The sequence below is a fragment of the Anolis carolinensis genome, chromosome 3 (genome assembly GCF_035594765.1).
Source record: "Anolis carolinensis isolate JA03-04 chromosome 3, rAnoCar3.1.pri, whole genome shotgun sequence".
Taxonomy (NCBI): domain Eukaryota; kingdom Metazoa; phylum Chordata; class Lepidosauria; order Squamata; family Dactyloidae; genus Anolis; species Anolis carolinensis.
In genome coordinates this window covers 1,077,698-1,099,776 of record NC_085843.1, presented here as the reverse complement: position 1 = coordinate 1,099,776, position 22,079 = coordinate 1,077,698, and the positions used below count along the sequence as shown (strand labels likewise).

General features: G+C 49.2%; 1 protein-coding gene across 1 annotated transcript in view; it reads right to left on the bottom strand.

The window, feature by feature from the left end:
* Positions 1 to 6,938: 6,938 nt before the first annotated feature.
* Positions 6,939 to 22,079, bottom strand: part of dchs1 (dachsous cadherin-related 1) — an 83,761-nt gene continuing 68,620 nt past the window's right edge. The window contains exons 16-21 of the mRNA XM_062974350.1: positions 20,406 to 20,623; positions 17,236 to 17,390; positions 16,913 to 17,043; positions 15,953 to 16,239; positions 15,588 to 15,726; positions 6,939 to 15,017 (exon numbers count right to left, since the gene is read on the bottom strand). Of these exons, the coding sequence (XP_062830420.1) occupies positions 12,433 to 15,017; positions 15,588 to 15,726; positions 15,953 to 16,239; positions 16,913 to 17,043; positions 17,236 to 17,390; positions 20,406 to 20,623 (3,515 nt within the window). The 3' untranslated portion in view covers positions 6,939 to 12,432. The remainder of the gene's footprint in view (positions 15,018 to 15,587; positions 15,727 to 15,952; positions 16,240 to 16,912; positions 17,044 to 17,235; positions 17,391 to 20,405; positions 20,624 to 22,079) is intronic.

Below are 22,079 nucleotides of genomic sequence, written 5' to 3'. Positions count from 1 at the left end.
CCACACCGTTTTGAACGTTTTTCGGAGTGGCACAGTCTTCTTAGAGCAGTAGCTAGGCTTATACATCGTTTAGCTTGCAAAGATAGTGAGCCTTTACAGGTCCAGGATATGATAAAGGCTAAGAGCGTCATATTCAAGTCAGTGCAGAGATCTGCTTTCAAGCAGGAAATAGCTAGGCTAGAGCAAGGGCTCAACATCCCTAATCAAAGTCTTCTAAATGAGTTAAACCCATTTCTAGACAAGGAGGGTATTTTGAGAGTTGGAGGAAGGTTAGCCAAAGCTAAACTCAAGGCGTGCATAAAAAACCCCATCATCATACCCCCTAATAGTCACACTGCATTGCTGCTCGTTCGGCATCACCATGAAAGGATCCATCATCAGGGTAGAACTCTAACTGAGGCAGCCCTTAGAAATGAAGGTCTGTGGGTAGTTAATGCCAAAAGGTTGGTCAACAGTTGTATTTTCAAATGTGTTAAATGCAGGCGCCTTAGGCGAAACTGTCAAAGTCAGTTGATGGCAGAACTACCTCAGGATAGGACTTTGACAGACCCACCCTTTTCCCATGTGGGAATCGATGTGTTTGGTCCTTGGGAGGTTGTCGCTAGGAAAACCAGGGGTGGTGTTGTAAATAACAAGAGGTGGGCAGTTTTGTTTACTTGTTTAGTAATACGAGCTGTCCATATAGAAGTCATAGAAGGGATGGATACTTCATCATTTTTAAACGCATTGAAAAGGTTCATAGCCCTCAGAGGGCCAATTAAGTCAATTCGGTCGGACTGTGGCACCAATTTTGTAGGTGCGACCAAAGAACTCAATTGTGTGTCTAGGTTTGGGAGAGACCCAAAGGTTCAGAACTTTACGAATACTGAACAAATTATGTGGACTTTCAATGTTCCTCACGCCTCCCACATGGGTGGTGTTTGGGAGAGGATGATTGGTATTAGTCGCAAAATCCTTAATGCCATGTTTTTGAGTCATAGGTCATTGACGCATGATGTTTTGGTGACACTTATGGCGGAAGTTACCGCAATTATCAACAACCGGCCGCTGGTTCCCCTTACCAGTGACCCTGAGAACTTACAACCACTGACTCCTGCACTTATTTTGACACAAAAGGTGCCAGGATGGAAGGACATCATGTTGCCAGTTCCGGACGGAACTCACCGTGCCCTGTGGAAACAGGTGCAGTCCTTAGCCAACCACTTCTGGAAGAGGTGGAAGGCCGAATACTTAAGCCAGCTTCCAACCAGAAGACTCTGGCAAACCCCAAAGGACAATTTCAAGGTGGGAAACCTTGTGTTGCTAAAGGACAAAGACTTGCCCCGCTATGCCCGGCCTATGGGCATTATACTAAAGACCTTTCCTTGCCCTGATGGTAAGGTTAGAAAAGTTCAGGTAAAGGCTCATAGTAAGGACAAAATGTCTGTCCTAGACAGACCAACCAGCAATCTCGGGTTGCTTGTCCAAAGTGTGTAAGTTTTATACTGTTTTATTGTTGTATATACAAAGGTGTTTGTATGTTTTTGATTGGTAAATTCCCACATCCTGGGAATTTAGCGGGGAGTGTTCCGTCCCCCAGGACGATGGTTTGCCTTACCTATTGGTCATTTGTTTGTTTTCCCTCCTTTGCATTTTGTTTGAGCCTCTGGCTGCAAAAGCCTAGGAAAAGTGGCTTGGAATCTGCAATAGCTGGCTGCAGTTTTCTTTGCAATGATTGGTCAAAGAGTACAACATCTTAGGACCGCCCTTTTTACCAGGGTCTAGTCTCCATTTTAGAGTTTCATTCTGGCTATAGTCTTCCAACGTGCTGGAGCTGTGCAAAGCTAACTGGGACAAATCATCCTCAAAACCAGGCCAATCTAAGCCTATCCAAATTAGATAAGTATTGAATTATACTGATCTGGAATAGGAATTCTAGTTAGAGGAGCAGGGTTATTCCATCGCTTCTAGAACTAATCTTTGCTGTAAAGATAGGGAAGGAAAGAGTTTCTCCTTCTAATATAGGCAGCGTGATTAGGGTATAGTGGTTTTATAATCACCTTTGCTTTCTGGAACCAGGGATAATTCTGTACCTAAAACCTATAGAAATTTGTTTCATTTTCTGCAACTTTAAGATCTGTGCCAGGTTTACAACCTTGTATGAATAAACATCCTTTTTGAAGTTATCCAGACTCAGTCGTTCAATATCTATAGGACAGCTTATAGGGATTTGCAGTTCGCCCGGATAAAGGACAGCACGTTTCAGTTTTATAGTTTTTTATTGTCCGGCGGACGGCACAGGCAGGTTAGAACCCGGAAGCTGTCGCTGGATGAGAGACTAATAATTGTGTGAAATGAGGTGGGTATCATCCAGCACGCCAATGCCTTAAATCAAGAAACAGCTTTCTGAGCTGTACAGAGATCCTTGCAGGATCGCCTCAGCAAGCAAGAGTCCAAAAGTGGCAGGCTAGAACCCGGAAGCTGTCGCTGGATGAGAGACTAATAATTGTGTGAAATGAGGTGGGGGTATCATCCAGCACGCCAATGCCTTAAATCAAGAAACAGCTTTCTGAGCTGTACAGAGATCCTTGCAGGAACGCCTCAGCAAGCAAGAGTCCAAAAGTGGCAGGTTAGAACCCGGAAGCTGTCGCTGGATGAGAGACTAATAATTGTGTGAAATGAGGCGGGTATCATCCAGCACGCCAATGCCTTAAATCAAGAAACAGCTTTCTGAGCTGTACAGAGATCCTTGCAGGAACGCCTCAGCAAGCAAGAGTCCAAAAGTGGCAGGTTAGAACCCGGAAGCTGTCGCTGGATGAGAGACTAATAATTGTGTGAAATGAGGCGGGTATCATCCAGCACGCCAATGCCTTAAATCAAGAAACAGCTTTCTGAGCTGTACAGAGATCCTTGCAGGAACGCCTCAGCAAGCAAGAGTCCAAAAGTGGCAGGTTAGAACCCGGAAGCTGTCGCTGGATGAGAGACTAATAATTGTGTGAAATGAGGCGGGTATCATCCAGCACGCCAATGCCTTAAATCAAGAAACAGCTTTCTGAGCTGTACAGAGATCCTTGCAGGATCGCCTCAGCAAGCAAGAGTCCAAAAGTGGCAGGCTAGAACCCGGAAGCTGTCGCTGGATGAGAGACTAATAATTGTGTGAAATGAGGCGGGTATCATCCAGCACGCCAATGCCTTAAATCAAGAAACAGCTTTCTGAGCTGTACAGAGATCCTTGCAGGAACGTCTCAGCAAGCAAGAGTCCAAAAGTGGCAGGCTAGAACCCGGAAGCTGTCGCTGGATGAGAGACTAATAATTGTGTGAAATGAGGCGGGTATCATCCAGCACGCCAATGCCTTAAATCAAGAAACAGCTTTCTGAGCTGTACAGAGATCCTTGCAGGATCGCCTCAGCAAGCAAGAGTCCAAAAGTGGCAGGCTAGAACCCAGAAGCTGTCGCTGGATGAGAGACTAATAATTGTGTGAAATGAGGTGGGGGTATCATCCAGCACGCCAATGCCTTAAATCAAGAAACAGCTTACTGAGCTGTACAGAGATCCTTGCAGGAATGCCACAGCAAGCAAGAGTCCAAAAGTGGCAGGTTAGAACCCGGAAGCTGTCGCTGGATGAGAGACTAATAATTGTGTGAAATGAGGTGGGTATCATCCAGCACGCCAATGCCTTAAATCAAGAAACAGCTTACTGAGCTGTACAGAGATCCTTGCAGGATCGCCTCAGCAAGCAAGAGTCCAAAAGTGGCAGGTTAGAACCCGGAAGCTGTCGCTGGATGAGAGACTAATAATTGTGTGAAATGAGGTGGGTATCATCCAGCACGCCAATGCCTTAAATCAAGAAACAGCTTACTGAGCTGTACAGAGATCCTTGCAGGATCGCCTCAGCAAGCAAGAGTCCAAAAGTGGCAGGTTAGAACCCGGAAGCTGTCGCTGGATGAGAGACTAATAATTGTGTGAAATGAGGTGGGTATCATCCAGCACGCCAATGCCTTAAATCAAGAAACAGCTTTCTGAGCTGTACAGAGATCCTTGCAGGATCGCCTCAGCAAGCAAGAGTCCAAAAGTGGCAGGCTAGAACCCAGAAGCTGTCGCTGGATGAGAGACTAATAATTGTGTGAAATGAGGTGGGGGTATCATCCAGCACGCCAATGCCTTAAATCAAGAAACAGCTTTCTGAGCTGTACAGAGATCCTTGCAGGAATGCCACAGCAAGCAAGAGTCCAAAAGTGGCAGGCTAGAACCCGGAAGCTGTCGCTGGATGAGAGACTAATAATTGTGTGAAATGAGGTGGGTATCATCCAGCACGCCAATGCCTTAAATCAAGAAACAGCTTTCTGAGCTGTACAGAGATCCTTGCAGGATCGCCTCAGCAAGCAAGAGTCCAAAAGTGGCAGGTTAGAACCCGGAAGCTGTTGCTGGATGAGAGACTAATAATTGTGTGAAATGAGGCGAGTATCATCCAGCACGCCAATGCCTTAAATCAAGAAACAGCTTTCTGAGCTGTACAGAGATCCTCGCAGGATCGCCTCAGCAAGCAAGAGTCCAAAAGTGGCAGGCTAGAACCCGGAAGCTGTCGCTGGATGAGAGACTAATAATTGTGTGAAATGAGGTGGGTATCATCCAGCACGCCAATGCCTTAAATCAAGAAACAGCTTACTGAGCTGTACAGAGATCCTTGCAGGATCGCCTCAGCAAGCAAGAGTCCAAAAGTGGCAGGTTAGAACCCGGAAGCTGTCGCTGGATGAGAGACTAATAATTGTGTGAAATGAGGCGAGTATCATCCAGCACGCCAATGCCTTAAATCAAGAAACAGCTTTCTGAGCTGTACAGAGATCCTTGCAGGATCGCCTCAGCAAGCAAGAGTCCAAAAGTGGCAGGCTAGAACCCAGAAGCTGTCGCTGGATGAGAGACTAATAATTGTGTGAAATGAGGCGGGTATCATCCAGCACGCCAATGCCTTAAATCAAGAAACAGCTTTCTGAGCTGTACAGAGATCCTTGCAGGATCGCCTCAGCAAGCAAGAGTCCAAAAGTGGCAGGCTAGGACCCAGAAGCTGTCGCTGGATGAGAGACTAATAATTGTGTGAAATGAGGCGGGTATCATCCAGCACGCCAATGCCTTAAATCAAGAAACAGCTTTCTGAGCTGTACAGAGATCCTTGCAGGAACGCCTCAGCAAGCAAGAGTCCAAAAGTGGCAGGCTAGAACCCGGAAGCTGTCGCTGGATGAGAGACTAATAATTGTGTGAAATGAGGCGAGTATCATCCAGCACGCCAATGCCTTAAATCAAGAAACAGCTTTCTGAGCTGTACAGAGATCCTTGCAGGATCGCCTCAGCAAGCAAGAGTCCAAAAGTGGCAGGCTAGAACCCAGAAGCTGTCGCTGGATGAGAGACTAATAATTGTGTGAAATGAGGCGGGTATCATCCAGCACGCCAATGCCTTAAATCAAGAAACAGCTTTCTGAGCTGTACAGAGATCCTTGCAGGATCGCCTCAGCAAGCAAGAGTCCAAAAGTGGCAGGCTAGGACCCAGAAGCTGTCGCTGGATGAGAGACTAATAATTGTGTGAAATGAGGCGGGTATCATCCAGCACGCCAATGCCTTAAATCAAGAAACAGCTTTCTGAGCTGTACAGAGATCCTTGCAGGAACGCCTCAGCAAGCAAGAGTCCAAAAGTGGCAGGCTAGAACCCGGAAGCTGTCGCTGGATGAGGGACTAATAATTGTGTGAAATGAGGCGGGTATCATCCAGCACGCCAATGCCTTAAATCAAGAAACAGCTTTCTGAGCTGTACAGAGATCCTCGCAGGATCGCCTCAGCAAGCAAGAGTCCAAAAGTGGCAGGCTAGAACCCGGAAGCTGTCGCTGGATGAGAGACTAATAATTGTGTGAAATGAGGTGGGGGTATCATCCAGCACGCCAATGCCTTAAATCAAGAAACAGCTTTCTGAGCTGTACAGAGATCCTCGCAGGATCGCCTCAGCAAGCAAGAGTCCAAAAGTGGCAGGCTAGAACCCGGAAGCTGTCGCTGGATGAGAGACTAATAATTGTGTGAAATGAGGTGGGGGTATCATCCAGCACGCCAATGCCTTAAATCAAGAAACAGCTTTCTGAGCTGTACAGAGATCCTTGCAGGAATGCCACAGCAAGCAAGAGTCCAAAAGTGGCAGGCTAGAACCCGGAAGCTGTCGCTGGATGAGAGACTAATAATTGTGTGAAATGAGGTGGGGGTATCATCCAGCACGCCAATGCCTTAAATCAAGAAACAGCTTTCTGAGCTGTACAGAGATCCTTGCAGGAATGCCACAGCAAGCAAGAGTCCAAAAGTGGCAGGCTAGAACCCGGAAGCTGTCGCTGGATGAGAGACTAATAATTGTGTGAAATGAGGTGGGGGTATCATCCAGCACGCCAATGCCTTAAATCAAGAAACAGCTTTCTGAGCTGTACAGAGATCCTTGCAGGAACGCCTCAGCAAGCAAGAGTCCAAAAGTGGCAGGCTAGAACCCGGAAGCTGTCGCTGGATGAGGGACTAATAATTGTGTGAAATGAGGCGGGTATCATCCAGCACGCCAATGCCTTAAATCAAGAAACAGCTTTCTGAGCTGTACAGAGATCCTCGCAGGATCGCCTCAGCAAGCAAGAGTCCAAAAGTGGCAGGCTAGAACCCGGAAGCTGTCGCTGGATGAGAGACTAATAATTGTGTGAAATGAGGTGGGGGTATCATCCAGCACGCCAATGCCTTAAATCAAGAAACAGCTTTCTGAGCTGTACAGAGATCCTCGCAGGAACGCCTCAGCAAGCAAGAGTCCAAAAGTGGCAGGCTAGAACCCGGAAGCTGTCGCTGGATGAGAGACTCTAATCATTGCGTAAGATGAGGCTTCATCCCCACTTCTTTCCGGGGTCTTTCCCCTCCGACCCCCCCCCCCCCCCACAAAAGACAGGAGGCGTGGTCTGTACAAAGAGGGTGTGGTTTATTAAGGCATTATTATTAATATTATTATGACTTCGAAAAAAAAAGTTGGCACTTGGGGCTGGCTCCTGCGAAGGAAACGGCGTCCCCCCCCCTGTCCCCCCCCCCGCCCCGGAAGAGGGCAGGTGGCAATAAAGAAAGGGTCGCCGCCAGGTGGCATTTGGGTGGGTGGGTGGCAAGGCGATCCCAGGCCCGGCCACGAGGGGCGCCAGAGGGCAGGCCTTGCTGCTTCACCTGAGCGCTGGGAGGGAGGGGCTCGCCTTGCCACGCCCCCTTCTTGCTCTCTCTCTCTCTCTCTCTCCCTCCCCCCCCCCCTTCTCTCCCTCGTCCTGTCCATCATAACAGGGCTGGGCTGCTGTGAGTTTGCCCAGCTGTCTGGCCCTGTTCCAGAAGCATTCTCTCCTGACGTTTCACCCACACCTATGGCAGGCATCCTCAGACGTTGAGGGGTCTTTTGGAAAGGAGGCAAGTGGGGAGGGTGGGGGGGTTATATATATATATATATATCTGTGGCAGGCCCAGGATGGGAGAAAGAAAGAACTCTTGCCTGGTGGAGGCAGGTGTGAATGTTCCAATCAATCACCTTGATTGCCATTAATGGCCTTGCCAGTGTGTGTGTATTTGTGTGTTTTTGTAAAACTGTATACTGTATGCTGGTTTTATAACTTGTAAGCCGCCCCGAGTCCCTCTGGGGAGATGGTGGCGGGGTACAAAAATAAAATTATTATTATTATTATTATTATGATTATGGCCTGGCTGATTCCTGCCTGGGGGAATCCTTTGTTGGGAGGTGTTAGCTGGCCATGATTGATTCATGTCTGGAATAGGCGCCTCCGGTGGCCTAGGGGATAAAAGCCTCGTGACTTGAAGCTTGGGCTGCTGACCTGAAGGCTGCCAGGTTCGAATCCCACCCGGGGAGAGCGCGGATGAGCTCCCTCTGTCAGCTCCAGCTCCATGCGGGGACATGAGAGAAGCCTCCCACAAGGATGGTAAAAAACATCAAAACATCCGGGCAACGTCCCCTGGGCAACGTCCTTGCAGACGGCCAATTCTCTCACTCCAGAAGCAACTCTGGTTGCTCCTGACACACACACAAACACACACACAAATGTCTGGAATTCCCCTGTTTTCTGAGCGTTGTTCTTTATTTACTGTCCTGATTTTAGAGTTATAATAATAATAATAATAATAACTCCTCAAAGCACAGCAGACAAAAAACCAGTACAAGAAAACCGCACTACAAACTAGAGCTGACAGCTGGCACAACAAAACACTGCATGGAAAGTTCCTTGACAAAATTGAAGGAAAAGCTGATCAGGAGAAGACCTGGCTCTGGCTCATGAATGGGACCCTGAAGAAGGAGACAGAAGGCCTGATCCTTGCAGCCCAGGAGCAAGACATCAGGACAAAGGCCATTAATAATAATAATAATAATAATAATAATAATAATAATAATAATAATAATAATAGAAGACCTGGCTCTGGCTCACGAATGGGACCCTGAAGAAGGAGGCAGAAGGCCTGATCCTTGCAGCCCAGGAGCAAGACATCAGGACAAAGGCCATTAATAATAATAATAATAATAATAATAATAATAATAATAATAATAATAGAAGACCTGGCTCTGGCTCACGAATGGGACCCTGAAGAAGGAGACAGAAGGCCTGATCCTTGCAGCCCAGGAGCAAGACATCAGAACAAACGCAATTCAGGCCAAGATAGAAAAATCAGCTGATGAACCAAAATGCAGACTGTGCAAGGAAACCGACGAAACCATGGATCATCTCCTCAGCTGCTGTAAGAAAATCGCACAGACAGACTACAAACAGAGGCACAACTATGTGGCCCAAATGATTCATTGGAACTTATGCCTCAAGTACCACCTCCCTGCAGTTAAGAACTGGTGGGATCACAAACCTGCAAAGGTTGTGGAAAATGAGCACGCAAAGATACTGTGGGACTTCCGAATCCAGACTGACAAAGTTCTGGAACACAACACACCAGACATCACAGTTGTGGAAAAGAACAAGGTTTGGATCATTGATGTCGCCATCCCAGGTGACAGTTGCATTGACGAAAAACAACAGGAAAAACTCAGCCGCTCTCAGGACATCAAGATTGAACTTCAAAGACTCTGGCAGAAACCAGTACAGGTGGTCCCGGTGGTGATGGGCACATTGGGTGCCGTGCCAAAAGATCTCAGCCGGCATTTGGAGACAATAGACATTGACAAAATTACGATCTGCCAACTGCAAAAGGCCACCTTACTGGGATCTGCATGCATCATCAGAAAATACATCACACAGTCCTAGACACTTGGGAAGTGTTCGACTTGTGATTTTGCAAAACGAAATCCAGCATATCTATCTTGTTTGCTGTGCCATTCAATGTCGTTGTGTCAATAATAATAATAATAATAATAATAATAATAATAATAATAATAATAATAATAAGTCACGAGAGCAAGACAAAGATCCACCCGGAGGGAAAGTGTTCTTGCCAGACATCAAGGGAGCCACTGACCACATTGGGAATCTGAGAAAGAAACACAACCTACAAACTATCTTCAGACCCACCAAGAAAATCCAACAAATGCTCCGTTCAGGGAAGGACAAGAGGGATCCACCTACTTCTGCAGATATTCAAATATTTAGGAAGAGCCTAAAAACTTGGCCTTTGGAGAGTGACCATTCTCGCCCTTATGCTTAGGGTTGTTCCATTGATTGACAGCATCTCCACTGCACTTTATTCCATTCCTTAGTTGGAATAGTTTTGATGTTTACCTCATCCCAAGCCCTTTCCATATAATAGTCCCGGGTTATTTACCTCTCCTTCAGTTTATATTCCTACTACAGTAGAGTCTCACTTATCCAAGACTCGCTTATCCAAGCTTCTGGATTATCCAAGCCATTTTTGTAGTCAATGTTTTCAATACATCATGATATTTTGGTGCTAAATTCATAAATACAGTAATTACAACATAACATTACTGTGTATTGAACTACTTTTTCTGTCAAATTTGTTGTATAACATGATGTTTCGGTGCTTAATTTGTAAAATCATAACCTAATTTGACGTTTAATAGGCTTTTCCTTAATCCTTCCTTATTATCCAAGATGTTAACTTATCCAAGCTTTTGCCGGCCAGTTTAGCTTGGATAAGTGAGACTCTACTGTAATAGTCCCGGGTTATTTACCTCTCCTTCAGTTTATATTCCTACTACAGTAGAGTCTCACTTATCCAAGACTCGCTTATCTAAGCTTCTGGATTATCCAAGCCATTTTTGTAGTCAATGTTTTCAATACATCATGATATTTTGGTGCTAAATTCGTAAATTACAACATAACATTACTGCGTATTGAACTACTTTTTCTGTCAAATTTGTTGTATAACATGTTTTGGTGCTTCATTTGTAAAATCATAACCGAATTTGACGTTTAATAGGCTTTTCCTTAATCCTTCCTTATTATCCAAGATGTTCACTTATCCAAGCTTCTGCCGGCCAGTTTAGTTTGGATAAGTGAGACTCTACTGTATATGCGCTTTTTTCTGGCCCAGTTCATTTTATGAGTTTCTCAGGTTTTTATTTTACTATGTTTTATGTGATTGTATATGTGATTTTAATATGTTTTATAGATTTTTTTTTATATTGTCGTGTCTTTTGCACTGTTTGTGACTATCTGGGCTTGGCCCCATGTAAGCTGCCCCGAGTCCCCTTGGGGAGATGGAGACGGGGTATAAAAATAAAGTTGTTATTATTATTATTATTATTATTATTATTATTATTATTATTATTATTATTATGGAGCTTCCAGTAGCCTAGGGGATAAAAGCCTTGTGACTTGAAGGTTGTGTTGCTGACCTGAAGGCTGCCAGGTTCGAATCCCACCCGGGGAGAGCGCGGATGAGCTCCCTCTGTCAGCTCCAGCTCCATGCAGAGACATGAGAGAAGCCTCCCACAAGGATGGTAAACATCAAAACATCCGAGCAACGTCCCCTGGGCAACGTCCTTGCAGACGGCCAATTCTCTCACTCCAGAAGCTCCTGACACGGAAAATATTATTATTATTATTATTATTATTATTACCACCGAATCCCATGCAGCTGTGCACAAGTCTACAGAGGGACCCCCAAACGCAGCAGCATTGCCCAAAAGATGAATCAAGAAAGACGAAAGGCACTGTAGATGACTTCAACCAGAGAAGTCAGCCATAGCAGAGCACCTGATGAACATACCTGGACACAGCATATTATTTGAGGACACAGAAATGCTCTCGCAACCAGCATGTCAGACTACACAGAGAAGCCATGGAGATCCACAAGAAGCAGGTGGACAATTTCAACAGAAAGAACGAAACCATGAACATGAACACAATCTGGCTCCAGGAATTTAAAAAAATTATAAAATCAAGACGATAAACAAAGAGCAACACTCTGAAAACAGGGGAATTCCAGACAGAAATAAATCAGGGCCAGCTAACACCTCCCAACAAAGGATTCCTCCAGGCAGTAAGCACCAGACCTTGAAGCTGCAAGGCCATTAAATGCTAAGTAAGGTAGTCAGTTGCAACAATCACAGTTGCCTCAAATAGATAAGGGTTCTTCCTCCCACCCTGGACATTATTCCACAGATATATAAACCCCACTTGCCTAGTTTCCAACAGACCTCACAACCGCTGAGGATGCCTGCCATAGATGTGGGTGAAATGTCAGGAGAGAATGCTTCTGGAACATGGCCAGGCAACCCGGAAAACTCACCGCAACCCACTTCTTTTATTATTGCTATAGTGAGTACCAGGAACCACCGCCACCCCCTGCGGCCCGTCTGCTGGGCCCGCTTATTGCACAAAGGATGGGGAATTGGGGGGGGGGGTCTTCTGGGGAGGATGGCCAGGCCCTGACGCAGAGGGGGATTCTGGGAAGAAGAGGGCCAGGGTCTCTCTCCAGGGCGGCCATGACACCACATGGGGCGCTTCGTGTGTGCATGTGTGTGCGCGATGCCAGAGTGAGCGAGCAAAGTGAGTGGGGGCCTTGGGGCCACTGGGAAACCAGCCCCATACCCTTGCTGAGGCTATCCATGCGGATGGGGTCCCTTGCAATAGGGACCCCCAAGATCTGCCCCAGAAGAAGGCAGGCTGCCCACCGGGGGTGACACTGTGTATGTGAGTGTGTGTGTGGGGTGCACGGTAGCCCCCCTCCCTCTTTGGGAGGCAGCAAGGCCTGGTGTGAGGAGGGGCCGCCCCCTCTGTGCTTGTGGGGGGGGGGGACACGGGGATGGGGACAGCTGGTGCCAGGCCCGGCCAGCCTTTCCCCCGGACCCTCAGCCCCGCTTCAGTCCGGGAATGACGGCCTCCAGGGAAGGGAATGGACGAGGGGCCACACCCCTCAAACTGACCCCCCAATGTTCCCCAAAAGGGTCCTCTTGCCCCCCATGGTTCAACAGATGGAGGGGGCACTGGCGTACGGCGGTCCCGCTAGATGCGGAGCTCCCCCTCCTCGTTGGCCGTGGCCACGGCTTCGGTGGTGATGGTGGAGGCGGAGGGCCCTTGGGAGACGCCGAAGGGCGAGACCATGGGGGAGCGGGCGGCCAGTGGGGAGAGGGAGGGGGAGAAGCTGGGGGACATGGCGGCCGAGGAGGAGAGGGAGCCCTCGTGGCTGAGGGGTGAGCGGCGCAGTGCGGCCGCCAGGTGTGGGAAGGCGCGCCCCACGGCCGGCTTGGGTGGCACCGACTTGGCCCCCGGGTGCGCCACGGAGGTGATGAGAGGCGGTGGGTCGATGCGGGGCTTGGGCTTGGCGGGGAAGGGCTTCCGCAGGGAGCTCTCGTCCTTCAAGCGGGCGATCTCTGTGAAGACGCTGGCCAGAGGCTGGAACTGGGGGCACCAGTTGAGGAGGTAGTCCCAGTTGTAGCTGCCGCGCAGCTCCTCATCGCTGGCCACAATGGCCGTCAGGGAGCCGTCCACGCAGGGCTTCCCGTCCTCAGGGAAGGCGTAGTCCTTGACGCCGCTGCCGGAGGAGGAGACGCTCAGTCCGCAGCCGCCGGAGCCCAAGTAGGGGCCGCCGCTGCCACCGCCTCTCTCATCCCGGTAGAGCTGCGTGGACTGCCCGGGCAGCAGCAGGCCCGGCCCCTTCCGGCTCTTGAACCAGTGGCTGGCGTCCAGGGTGGCAGGCTCGCAGGAGACGTCCGAAAGGCGGTCAGCGTCGGTCTGGATGCCGGAGTCTGGCCCACGGGCGGCCATGTGTTCCTGCAGGGAGGAGGTAACACTGGACATGCGGGGACACTCGTTGATCATCCGGATCTCGTCATCTTCCGCTGCCTCTGCTGAGCCCCGTCCACTTGAGTGGGAGGGGTCCAGGGAGCCCCCCCGGGTAGTGTAAGGGCCGGAGGGGTCTGTGCCGTAGCCAGGCAGGGCCTCGTGGTAGAGGCAGTCTCCCCCCGGCAGCACAGGATCCCCACGGCGTAACTTCTGCATAGAGCCGCTCTGCAAGTGTGCCGGATCCCCCATCTCCTTGCGGCCACCGCCACGGCCTTGCCGAGAACGGACAAGAACCAGCACAATGGCCACTGCGGCCAGCACCACCACCACTCCCAGGGAGGCGGCCACGGCAACTACCAGCAGCAGGTTGAGGTCGGTGGCCAGGCCGAAGGCGGTGTGGGTGACATCAATGGTCACTCGGGTGGAAGCTGAGCGTGAGGCCGGCAGAGGCCCATGGGCCTGGACTTCCAACACCAGCTCCCGCGGCTCCCGCTTGGGGGCCCCGCCGGAAGGGCCCTGGCTGTCCATGCGCAGGTAGATGGTGCCGCTGGTCCGGTTGACCCCAAAGAAAGGGGAAGGCTTGGTTAGCGTGTAGAGGACCACCCCGTCAGGACCCTCATCCTCATCGGTGGCCATCACCTGCCCAATGCTCTGCCCCCTGCGTGCCCCCTCTGGGATCTCAAAGCTGAAGGTGGGGCGGAGGAAGACGGGGTCGTACTCATCCTCCCCTGTCACCAGGACACGCACGGTGGCAGTGGCCGAGGCGTTGCCTGCGTCCGTGGCCTGTACCAGCAGCTGTGAGGACTTGCTGCGCTCGTAGTCGAAAGGGAGGCGGGCACTCAGCTCCCCGGAGGTGCTGTTGAGGGCAAAGGCCTGCCAGCCCTGGGTGGGGAGCAGGGTGTAGCGCAGCACCCCGAAGGCGCCCACGTCCGCATCCACGGCACGCACCCTGGTGACCAGGCTCCCGGGGGGCTGGTTCTCCCTCACGCTGGCCGTCAGGACCTCAAGCGGGAAATAGGGGAGGTTGTCATTCACGTCTTTCACCTCAACGGTCACAGAGGCCAAAGCAAAGTGCCCGCTCGCCCCATCTGAGGCCTGAACAACCAGTGTGTGCTGGTTCTGGACCTCGCAATCCAGTGCCTCAGTCAGTCGCAGTGCCCCGGTAGATGGGTGGAGGTGGAAGAGCCCCCCGGGGTCGCCGGAACTGACACTGTAATGCACCTGGCCATGGGGGCCAGAGTCTGGGTCGTGGGCTGCCACACGCAGGAGCTCTGTGCCCGGAGCGGCTGTCTCGCTCACCGCAGTGTGGTAGGCAGAGCGGCCAAAGGCCGGCGGGTTGTCATTGACATCTAGAATGCCAAGGAGAACGGGCACTAGGGCACTGCGCTGTGGCACACCTCGGTCGGACGCAGCCACTGTCAGGTTGTAGAGAGCCACGGCCTCAAAGTCGAGGGGCTCGACCAGGACCAAGGCGCTGGCCCCTCCGGCCCGGCCCTCCAACTGGAAGGCATGGCCGCTATTCCCACTGACTATGGTGTAATCCAAGGCAGCGTTGTCCCGTGCTATGTCTGCATCGGTGGCTTCCAGGGTGAGCAGAGTGGTGCCGGGGCGCAGGTCCTCAGGCACACTGGAGTTGTATTGTGGCTTCAGGAACTGTGGGCCGTGGTCATTCAGGTCCAGCACTTGGATTTGGACAGTGGCCCAGGAGGAGAGGCTGGGCTGGCCTCGGTCTCGGGCCTCGACCCGGATGTCCAGCGTGGAGTGCCGTGGCTCCAATCGCAGGGGCTGAGTAGTGAATAGAGTGCCTGGAAAGCAGGAAAAGGGGAAGTGAGGCAGGAAAATGGACTGACCATCAGGAGTGCCACTCCACACCCCTGGGCTGGTTCAGGAAACATGCACATTTCCCTTAAGCATGTGTGTGCCCTTCTCCAGGTGAAGTGGACTGGTATCCTCAGCCTCCCTTCCCAACACAAAGAGTCCCTTCAATTCACTAAGGAGCCACTGAGACCGTTCCTCCTCTCCAAGGCCAACTACACAATGAAGCCACCAATCCTGAGATCCCCTGGGGTTGACTGGAGGTCACACTGTTGGGTCAATTCCTTCATGTCTGGGGCAGAGTGGGTATTCCCCACAAAGCAGGGGAGGGTTCTGACGGGGTGACAGAGGCGGCAGTCCAGGAAGTTGGGAGGGGAGGGGTCGCCAAGGCAGTTCTTGAGGCCCAAGGAGAACGTCCAGGGTGGGCCGTTGTGTGCCCCCCAAGAGCAACAAGCACCTGGTCAGAAGGGGTCGGGGAGAGGAAAGGCCGGAGCCTGGCTGCACTCTAGGTTCTAGGGAAGACCTAAGTACACCCTGTGATTGTCCCCTGCCCTTTGTACCATTGCTGGCGTGGATGGAGACAGCGTGGCTTGGCGTGGCCAGTCGGTAGGTGACCTCCCCATTGGTGCCGGAGTCGAGGTCTGTGGCGCTGAGGCTCAGGATGGAGGTTCCCACTGGAGTGTGTTCTGGCAGCAGCACCTGTGGACACGGCACACAAGGCGTCATTCATGGGTGTTTAGCTTCTCCCAGACAGGAGTCATCGAGGGCCTGGAGAGCATCCCACTGGCATAGCAAAGCCCAAACCCCTGAGCTTCCCTTCAAAGGCCCCTTGCCCTTCACCGGGACAGAAAAGCCATAACCCAGGGGGGCCAGAGCCGCTCACCCACCCAGTCCCCAAAACACTGTGGGGCTGGGGGCCGGATACCTGATACAGGGGCTGGCTGAAGGCGGGGGCGTTGTCGTTCACATCCTCCACCAGCACCGTGAGGTTGGCCTCTGTCTCGTGCTGCAAGTCCGAAGTGCGGATGGTCAGGCTGTAGCGGCTGTGCTGCTCGTAGTCCAGGGGGGCCGTCAGGGTGATTCGGCCGCTGTAGCGGAGGATGCCGAAGGTCCCGGTGGTGCTGCTCTCCAGCGAGAGCACGTAGGACAGCTGCGGCCCACAGTCCACATCGTTCCCAGTCACCATGGTGATTTCGGAGCCCAGCAAGGCATCTAGGGGAACATGTAGTGGGAGGCCGTGAGGGACAAGGTGCCCCCCATTGAAAGCGAACCGAGGGGTTTAAGGATGTGGGCTTAAGGGCTCTTCCAAGGAAGGTATTATGTCCTGGGGCAGAGCAAGGAGTGCCCCATCGTGGGGTATTTCTGGGACCCCCCTTCACCTGTTGAAGTGGGAATGATTGTATATAGAGTTGTTTAAATGTAATTGAGTTATAGTGTTGCAATGTGAGCTGTAGATTGCATCATGCACTGTCTGCTGTCCACTATGCGAGTGTGTAAAGACTTAACTGTGTATTGCATCAGACAGCAGAAGTGATTATAAATAGCTCCCTGTGTTATCTGCTCCTCCCTCTGCTCTCTGCCTCTCTGCACTCTGTCTGTATATATTGTCTTGAGAGTTTTCCGTTTGTTAGTAAACCTTTTGTAGATAGCCAAACAGGCTTCAGCCTCTTTATTGGTGCCAGTGATTCTTCGTTGATCTTCCGCTGCATGTGTGTTTATCCAAACCGCGCGCTCTGACATCCCCTCCCCCTGGCCGATTCCTGACTGTGAGCAAAGGGAGGTGGGGTCCCACTGTCCCCTCAATCGCACAGGTGTTCCGCTGTGGTCTTCCCTGAACTGGGCAACACCCAGGAGTCCTGGTCCCTGTGGCCCGCTGTCTACTCACTCTCAGGCACCCGCACCTCCCACGGCACCGGGATGGTGGGGCTGTTGTCGTTGATGTCCATCACCACCACGGTCAGTGTGGCTGAGCCCACCAGCGGGGGGGTCCCTCTGTCCGTCGCGGTCAGCACCAGCCTGCCGGGAAGAGCACAGGCAGCTCAGGGGCCTGAGTAACTGACCAGTTAAGGATGCCTGGTGAAGCAAAGTCCTGCCATAGGCCACCGCTTCTTCTCCCCACCACCACCACTTCATATATCATGAGGCACGCTTGTGCAGGGGCTGGAGGGATGGCCGGCAAGGGCAGAAAGGACTGCTGGGTTGGCTCACCGGGTTTGGGCCCAAATCTCCCTGTCCAGGATGGCTGCCGTTGTGATGGCCCCTGTCTGGGCATGAATGTGGAACAGTCCATTCATGGGCAGTGTCTGGTCAATCGTGTAGGTCACCTGCCCATTGGGGCCCTGGTCCAAGTCGTCTGCCATCACCTGCAACGAGAGGCATGGGTTCTCTAGGGCCCGGGCGAGACTGCCCTTGCCCTGCTTGGGCTCCTGTCCCAGCATCCTCCTTGGGCCTCGGGAAGGGCCAGGACCCCTTCTCCCCCCAACACACAAGTCCGGAAGCATCACATTAATAGGATGTGCAGATTGGATTTTATATGTGTGGGAATGAATGAATTTTATGAAAGGTGTGTGGATGGGGCCTAACTTGGCTGAAAACACAATTCTAAGATTAAGGCCTGCAATGACTTAACTGCCCACCTCACAACCTCTGAGGATGCCTGCCACAGATGTGGGCAAAATGTCAGGACAGAATACTTCTGGAACATGGCCATACAGCCTGAAAAACATATAACAACAACTGCCTGCTTGCTGAATTGTAATTAAAACCTGTTATTGCTGTTTTTAAATTGCTTAGATTTTAGCTTGTTTTTGTAAGCCACTCCGAGCCCTGGGGGAGTGTTTTTAAGATGTTTTTTTTAAAAGGTATTTTAAAGATGTTTTAAATTGTTAGATTTTAGCCTTTCTTGTAAGCCACCCCGAGCCCTAGGGGAGTGGCGGCATATACAGTAGAGTCTCACTTATCCAACACTTGCTTATCCAACGTTCTGGATTATCCAATGCATTTTTGTAGTCAATGTTTTCAATACATCGTGATATTTTGGTGCTAAATTCATAAATACACTAATTACTACATAGCATTAATGTGTAATGAACTACTTTTTCTGTCAAATTTGTTGTATAACATGATGTTTTGGTGCTTAATTTGTAAAATCATGACCTAATTTGATGTTTAATAGGCTTTTCCTTAATCTCTCCTTATTATCCAACATATTCGCTTATCCAACGTTCTGCTGGCCCGTTTACGTTGGATAAGTGAGACTCTACTGTAAGTTTAAATAATAAAATAAATAAATAAATACATAATGAGAACTTATCCGCCTAGTAAATTGATAAGAATTGTGACACTGATAAGAGAAATGTTTTAATCTGTTTACATCTGTCAACATTTGCTGACTTGATGAAGTTTTTTTTTAGGGGGGGGGGGGAGTGTTTACATTAATCAGAGACAATGGCTCTTTTAAGTTAAGGAAATGTTTACAAGGTTCCTAACATTAAGAAAGAAGTCAACACAGAACTCCTTGAGAATCAGCACCAATCAAGAAGAGTCAACATCTGCCCGGAAACTGAGATGGAACCAACATGCTTTGGGCTGGCCAAACAACGTGTCAGTAATTTACAACTTTGGAACAACATCAGCAAAATCTATATATATATAAAAGAGTGATGGAATCCCGGCGACCAACAAAACAACAAAACTACAGGCCCCCCAACCTCGAAATTTGACAACACAACCCATCATCCACGCCTCCAGGTTGATATAACCAAAAGAAAAGAAAAATAAAGTCCTAATTAGAGGGAGAGGAATAATTGTTTTTATCCCATTGCTACCAGTTAGAAGGCTAAGCTCCACCCACTTGGTCTCCTAGCAACCCACTCAGCCCAGGGGACCCTTTACCTAACTACCACCAGTTCCTCAATACTTTATTTCCCATACCACCAGACTTGGCCACAGCAACGCGTAGCTGGGCACAGCTAGTATTACTATATAATAGACATTATGACAATCCAAAAAGTGTGACAGACAGCGAGCTGTCCATCGGCTATGCTCTGCTCCATTGGGAAGGAGAGAGAGGATGGATTTTGGAGAGTCAGATCTGCAGAAGGAAAAGCAGAATTCTGGACACATTTCCCTGCTTTTCTCAAGGGAAGAAGGAGTGCGTTTTGGAGTCACGTTCTTAGGGATTTTGAAGTTTTGGCGTTTTAGAAGCATCTTAGAAGTTTTGGAAGTGTGCATTGGCAGATTTGCAAGGAAACAGTTTGGCCTAAGAGGTGTTCTTCATGGAGGAAGGATGGAGAAATGGTGATGCACGCATGAGCATGAATGCATGGACATGTGTGTGACTGTTGAGTAAAAAGTTAACCCCCTTTGTCTGTTGGCGACAGGGTCGGCCCTAGGCAATTTTCAAGTGTAATGATAAATACACACAAATGTCTATACTAGACAATGTTGAAGAGATAAGCAAACACTATAAAGGTTCAAAACATAAAAAGAGATGTGACATGTAAAGGCCACAGAAATACATTACAGTCTGGAAGATACTACTGGGGCCGGGCTGTGGCGCAGCTGGCTAGTAACCAGCTGCTATAAATCACTACTGACCGAGAGGTCATGAGTTCGAAGCCCGGGTCGGGTTAAGCCTCCGACCATTAATAGCCCCGGCTTGCTGTTGACCTATGTAGCCCCGAAAGACAGTTGCACCTGTCAATTAGGGAAATTTAGGGACGCTTTATGCGGGAGGCTAATTTACAACACCATAAAACTGCCAGCAAAACACGAGGAAAGGAATGAGGAAGTACAGCCACTTCTGGACGGTGAAGCAACAGCTCCCCCTGTGGCCGGAATCGTGAAGCTGGAAAAATGTTAAAAATGCCTCTGAGTCTGTGTAATGTATGTTGTTTGTCTGTTGGCATTGAATGTTTGCCATATGTGTGTTCATTGTAATCCGCCCTGAGTCCCCTTCGGAGCTGTTGCTTCACTGTCCACTATTGGCTGTACTTCCTCATTCCTTTCCTCATGTTTTGCTGACAGGTGCGACTGTCTTTCGGGGCTGCATAGGTCAACAGCAAGCCGGGGCTATTAATGGTCGGAGGCTTAACCCGACCCGGGCTTCTTGGTCAGTAGTGATTTATAGCAGCTGGTTACTAGCCAGCTGCGCCACAGCCCGGCCCCAAAAAAACTGATATAAAACTGATATAAAATATTATATTATAAAACTGAGTGCGGGGGCCAGGTAAATGACCTAGGAGGGCCGCATCCGGCCCCCGGGCCTTAGTTTGGGGACCCCTGGTCTAAATGCTGTTCTGCAAAAGTTCTGAAATGCCCTCCCGCAATGTGAAGAACCTTTTTTGTGGAAGAAGTCTTCACGACGGAAGAGGTACCTGGATGACAGGCGAGTCGTATCCCTGGGCCTCCCAGATGAAAGCGATGTAGTTCTGGAGCTGGAAGCGGGGAGCGTTGTCGTTGAGGTCTTGCAGGTTGACGATGACGGCCATGAAGCCGAAGGAGGAGGAGGAGGAGGACTCGGCCTGCAGCACCAGGCGCAACCGGGGGCCCTGCTCAAAGTCCAGGCAGGAGGAGTTGCGGACGGTCACCAGGCCTGGGGGGGGGGGGGGGTGAGTGGGAGAAGGGGGGCACAGAAGGGTCACTGGGAGCGGATGCTGGGAATCCCCCCCCCCCAGTATCTCCACCCCTCTCATATCTTGTCCCGGTTGCAGTGTCCCTTGAGCAGTGACCTTCCCCAGCCTTGGTTGCCATTACAGAACAATGTGGGTTTGGGTCTCCATGGGCTGTGGCTCTGGAACCCAGGCCTTGTATTGTCTCTGCTCGGCCATGGAAACCCACTGGGTCATCTTGGGCAAGTCCCACGCTCTCAGCCTCCGAGTGGGACCAAAAATATGAATATACTGTATATACTCGAGTATAAGCTTAGTGTTGTTGTATGTCTTTCGGGCTGTGTGGCCATGTTCCAGAAGCATTCTCTCCTGACGTTTCGCCCACATCTATGGCAGGCATCCTCAGAGGTTGATGTGGGCGAAACGTCATAGATGTGGGCGAAACGTCAGGAGAGAATGCTTCTGGAACATGGCCACACAGCCCGAAAGACATACAACAACCCTGTGATCCCGGCCATGAAAGCCTTCGACAACACATATAAGCTTAGTTTTTCAGCCTTTTTTTTAAGACTAAAAAACGCCCCCCTCGGCTTATACTCAGGTGAGGATCCTGGTTGGCTTATATTTGGGTCAGCTTATACGCGAGAATATATGGTACATTTATTATTTTTCTCTATTATTATTGGTATTATTACATTTATTATTTTACTCTATTATTATTGCATTTATTATTGTACTCTATTATTGTTGCTACTATTACATTTATTTTACTCTATTATTATTATTATTATTATTATTATTATTATTATTATTATTATTAATACATTTATGATTTCACTCTGATATTATTATTATTATTATTACATTTATTATTCTACTCTATTTATTATTACATGTATTATTTTCCTGTATTTATTCTTATTATTACATGTATTATTTTACTCTATTATTATTATTATTATTATTATTATTATTATTAATATATTTATTTCACTCTGATATTATTATTATTATTATTATTATTATTACATTTATTATTCTACTCTATTTATTATTACATGTATTATTTTCCTGTATTTATTATTATTATTATTACTCATTATTATTATTAGAGTCTCACTTATCCAAGAGTCTCACTTATCCAAGCTAAATGGGCCAGCAGAAGCTTGGATAAGCGAATATCTTGGATAATAAGGAGGGATTAAAGAAAAGCCTATTAAACATCAAATTAGGTTATGATTTTACAAATTAAACACCAAAACACCATGTTATACAACAAATTTGACAAAAAAAAGTAGTTCACTACTCAGTAATGCTATGTAGTAATTACTGTATTTACGAATTTAGCACCAAAATATTATGATGTATTGAAAACATTGACTACAAAAATGCGTTGGATAATCCAGAACGTTGGATAAGCGAGTGTTGGATAAGTGAGAC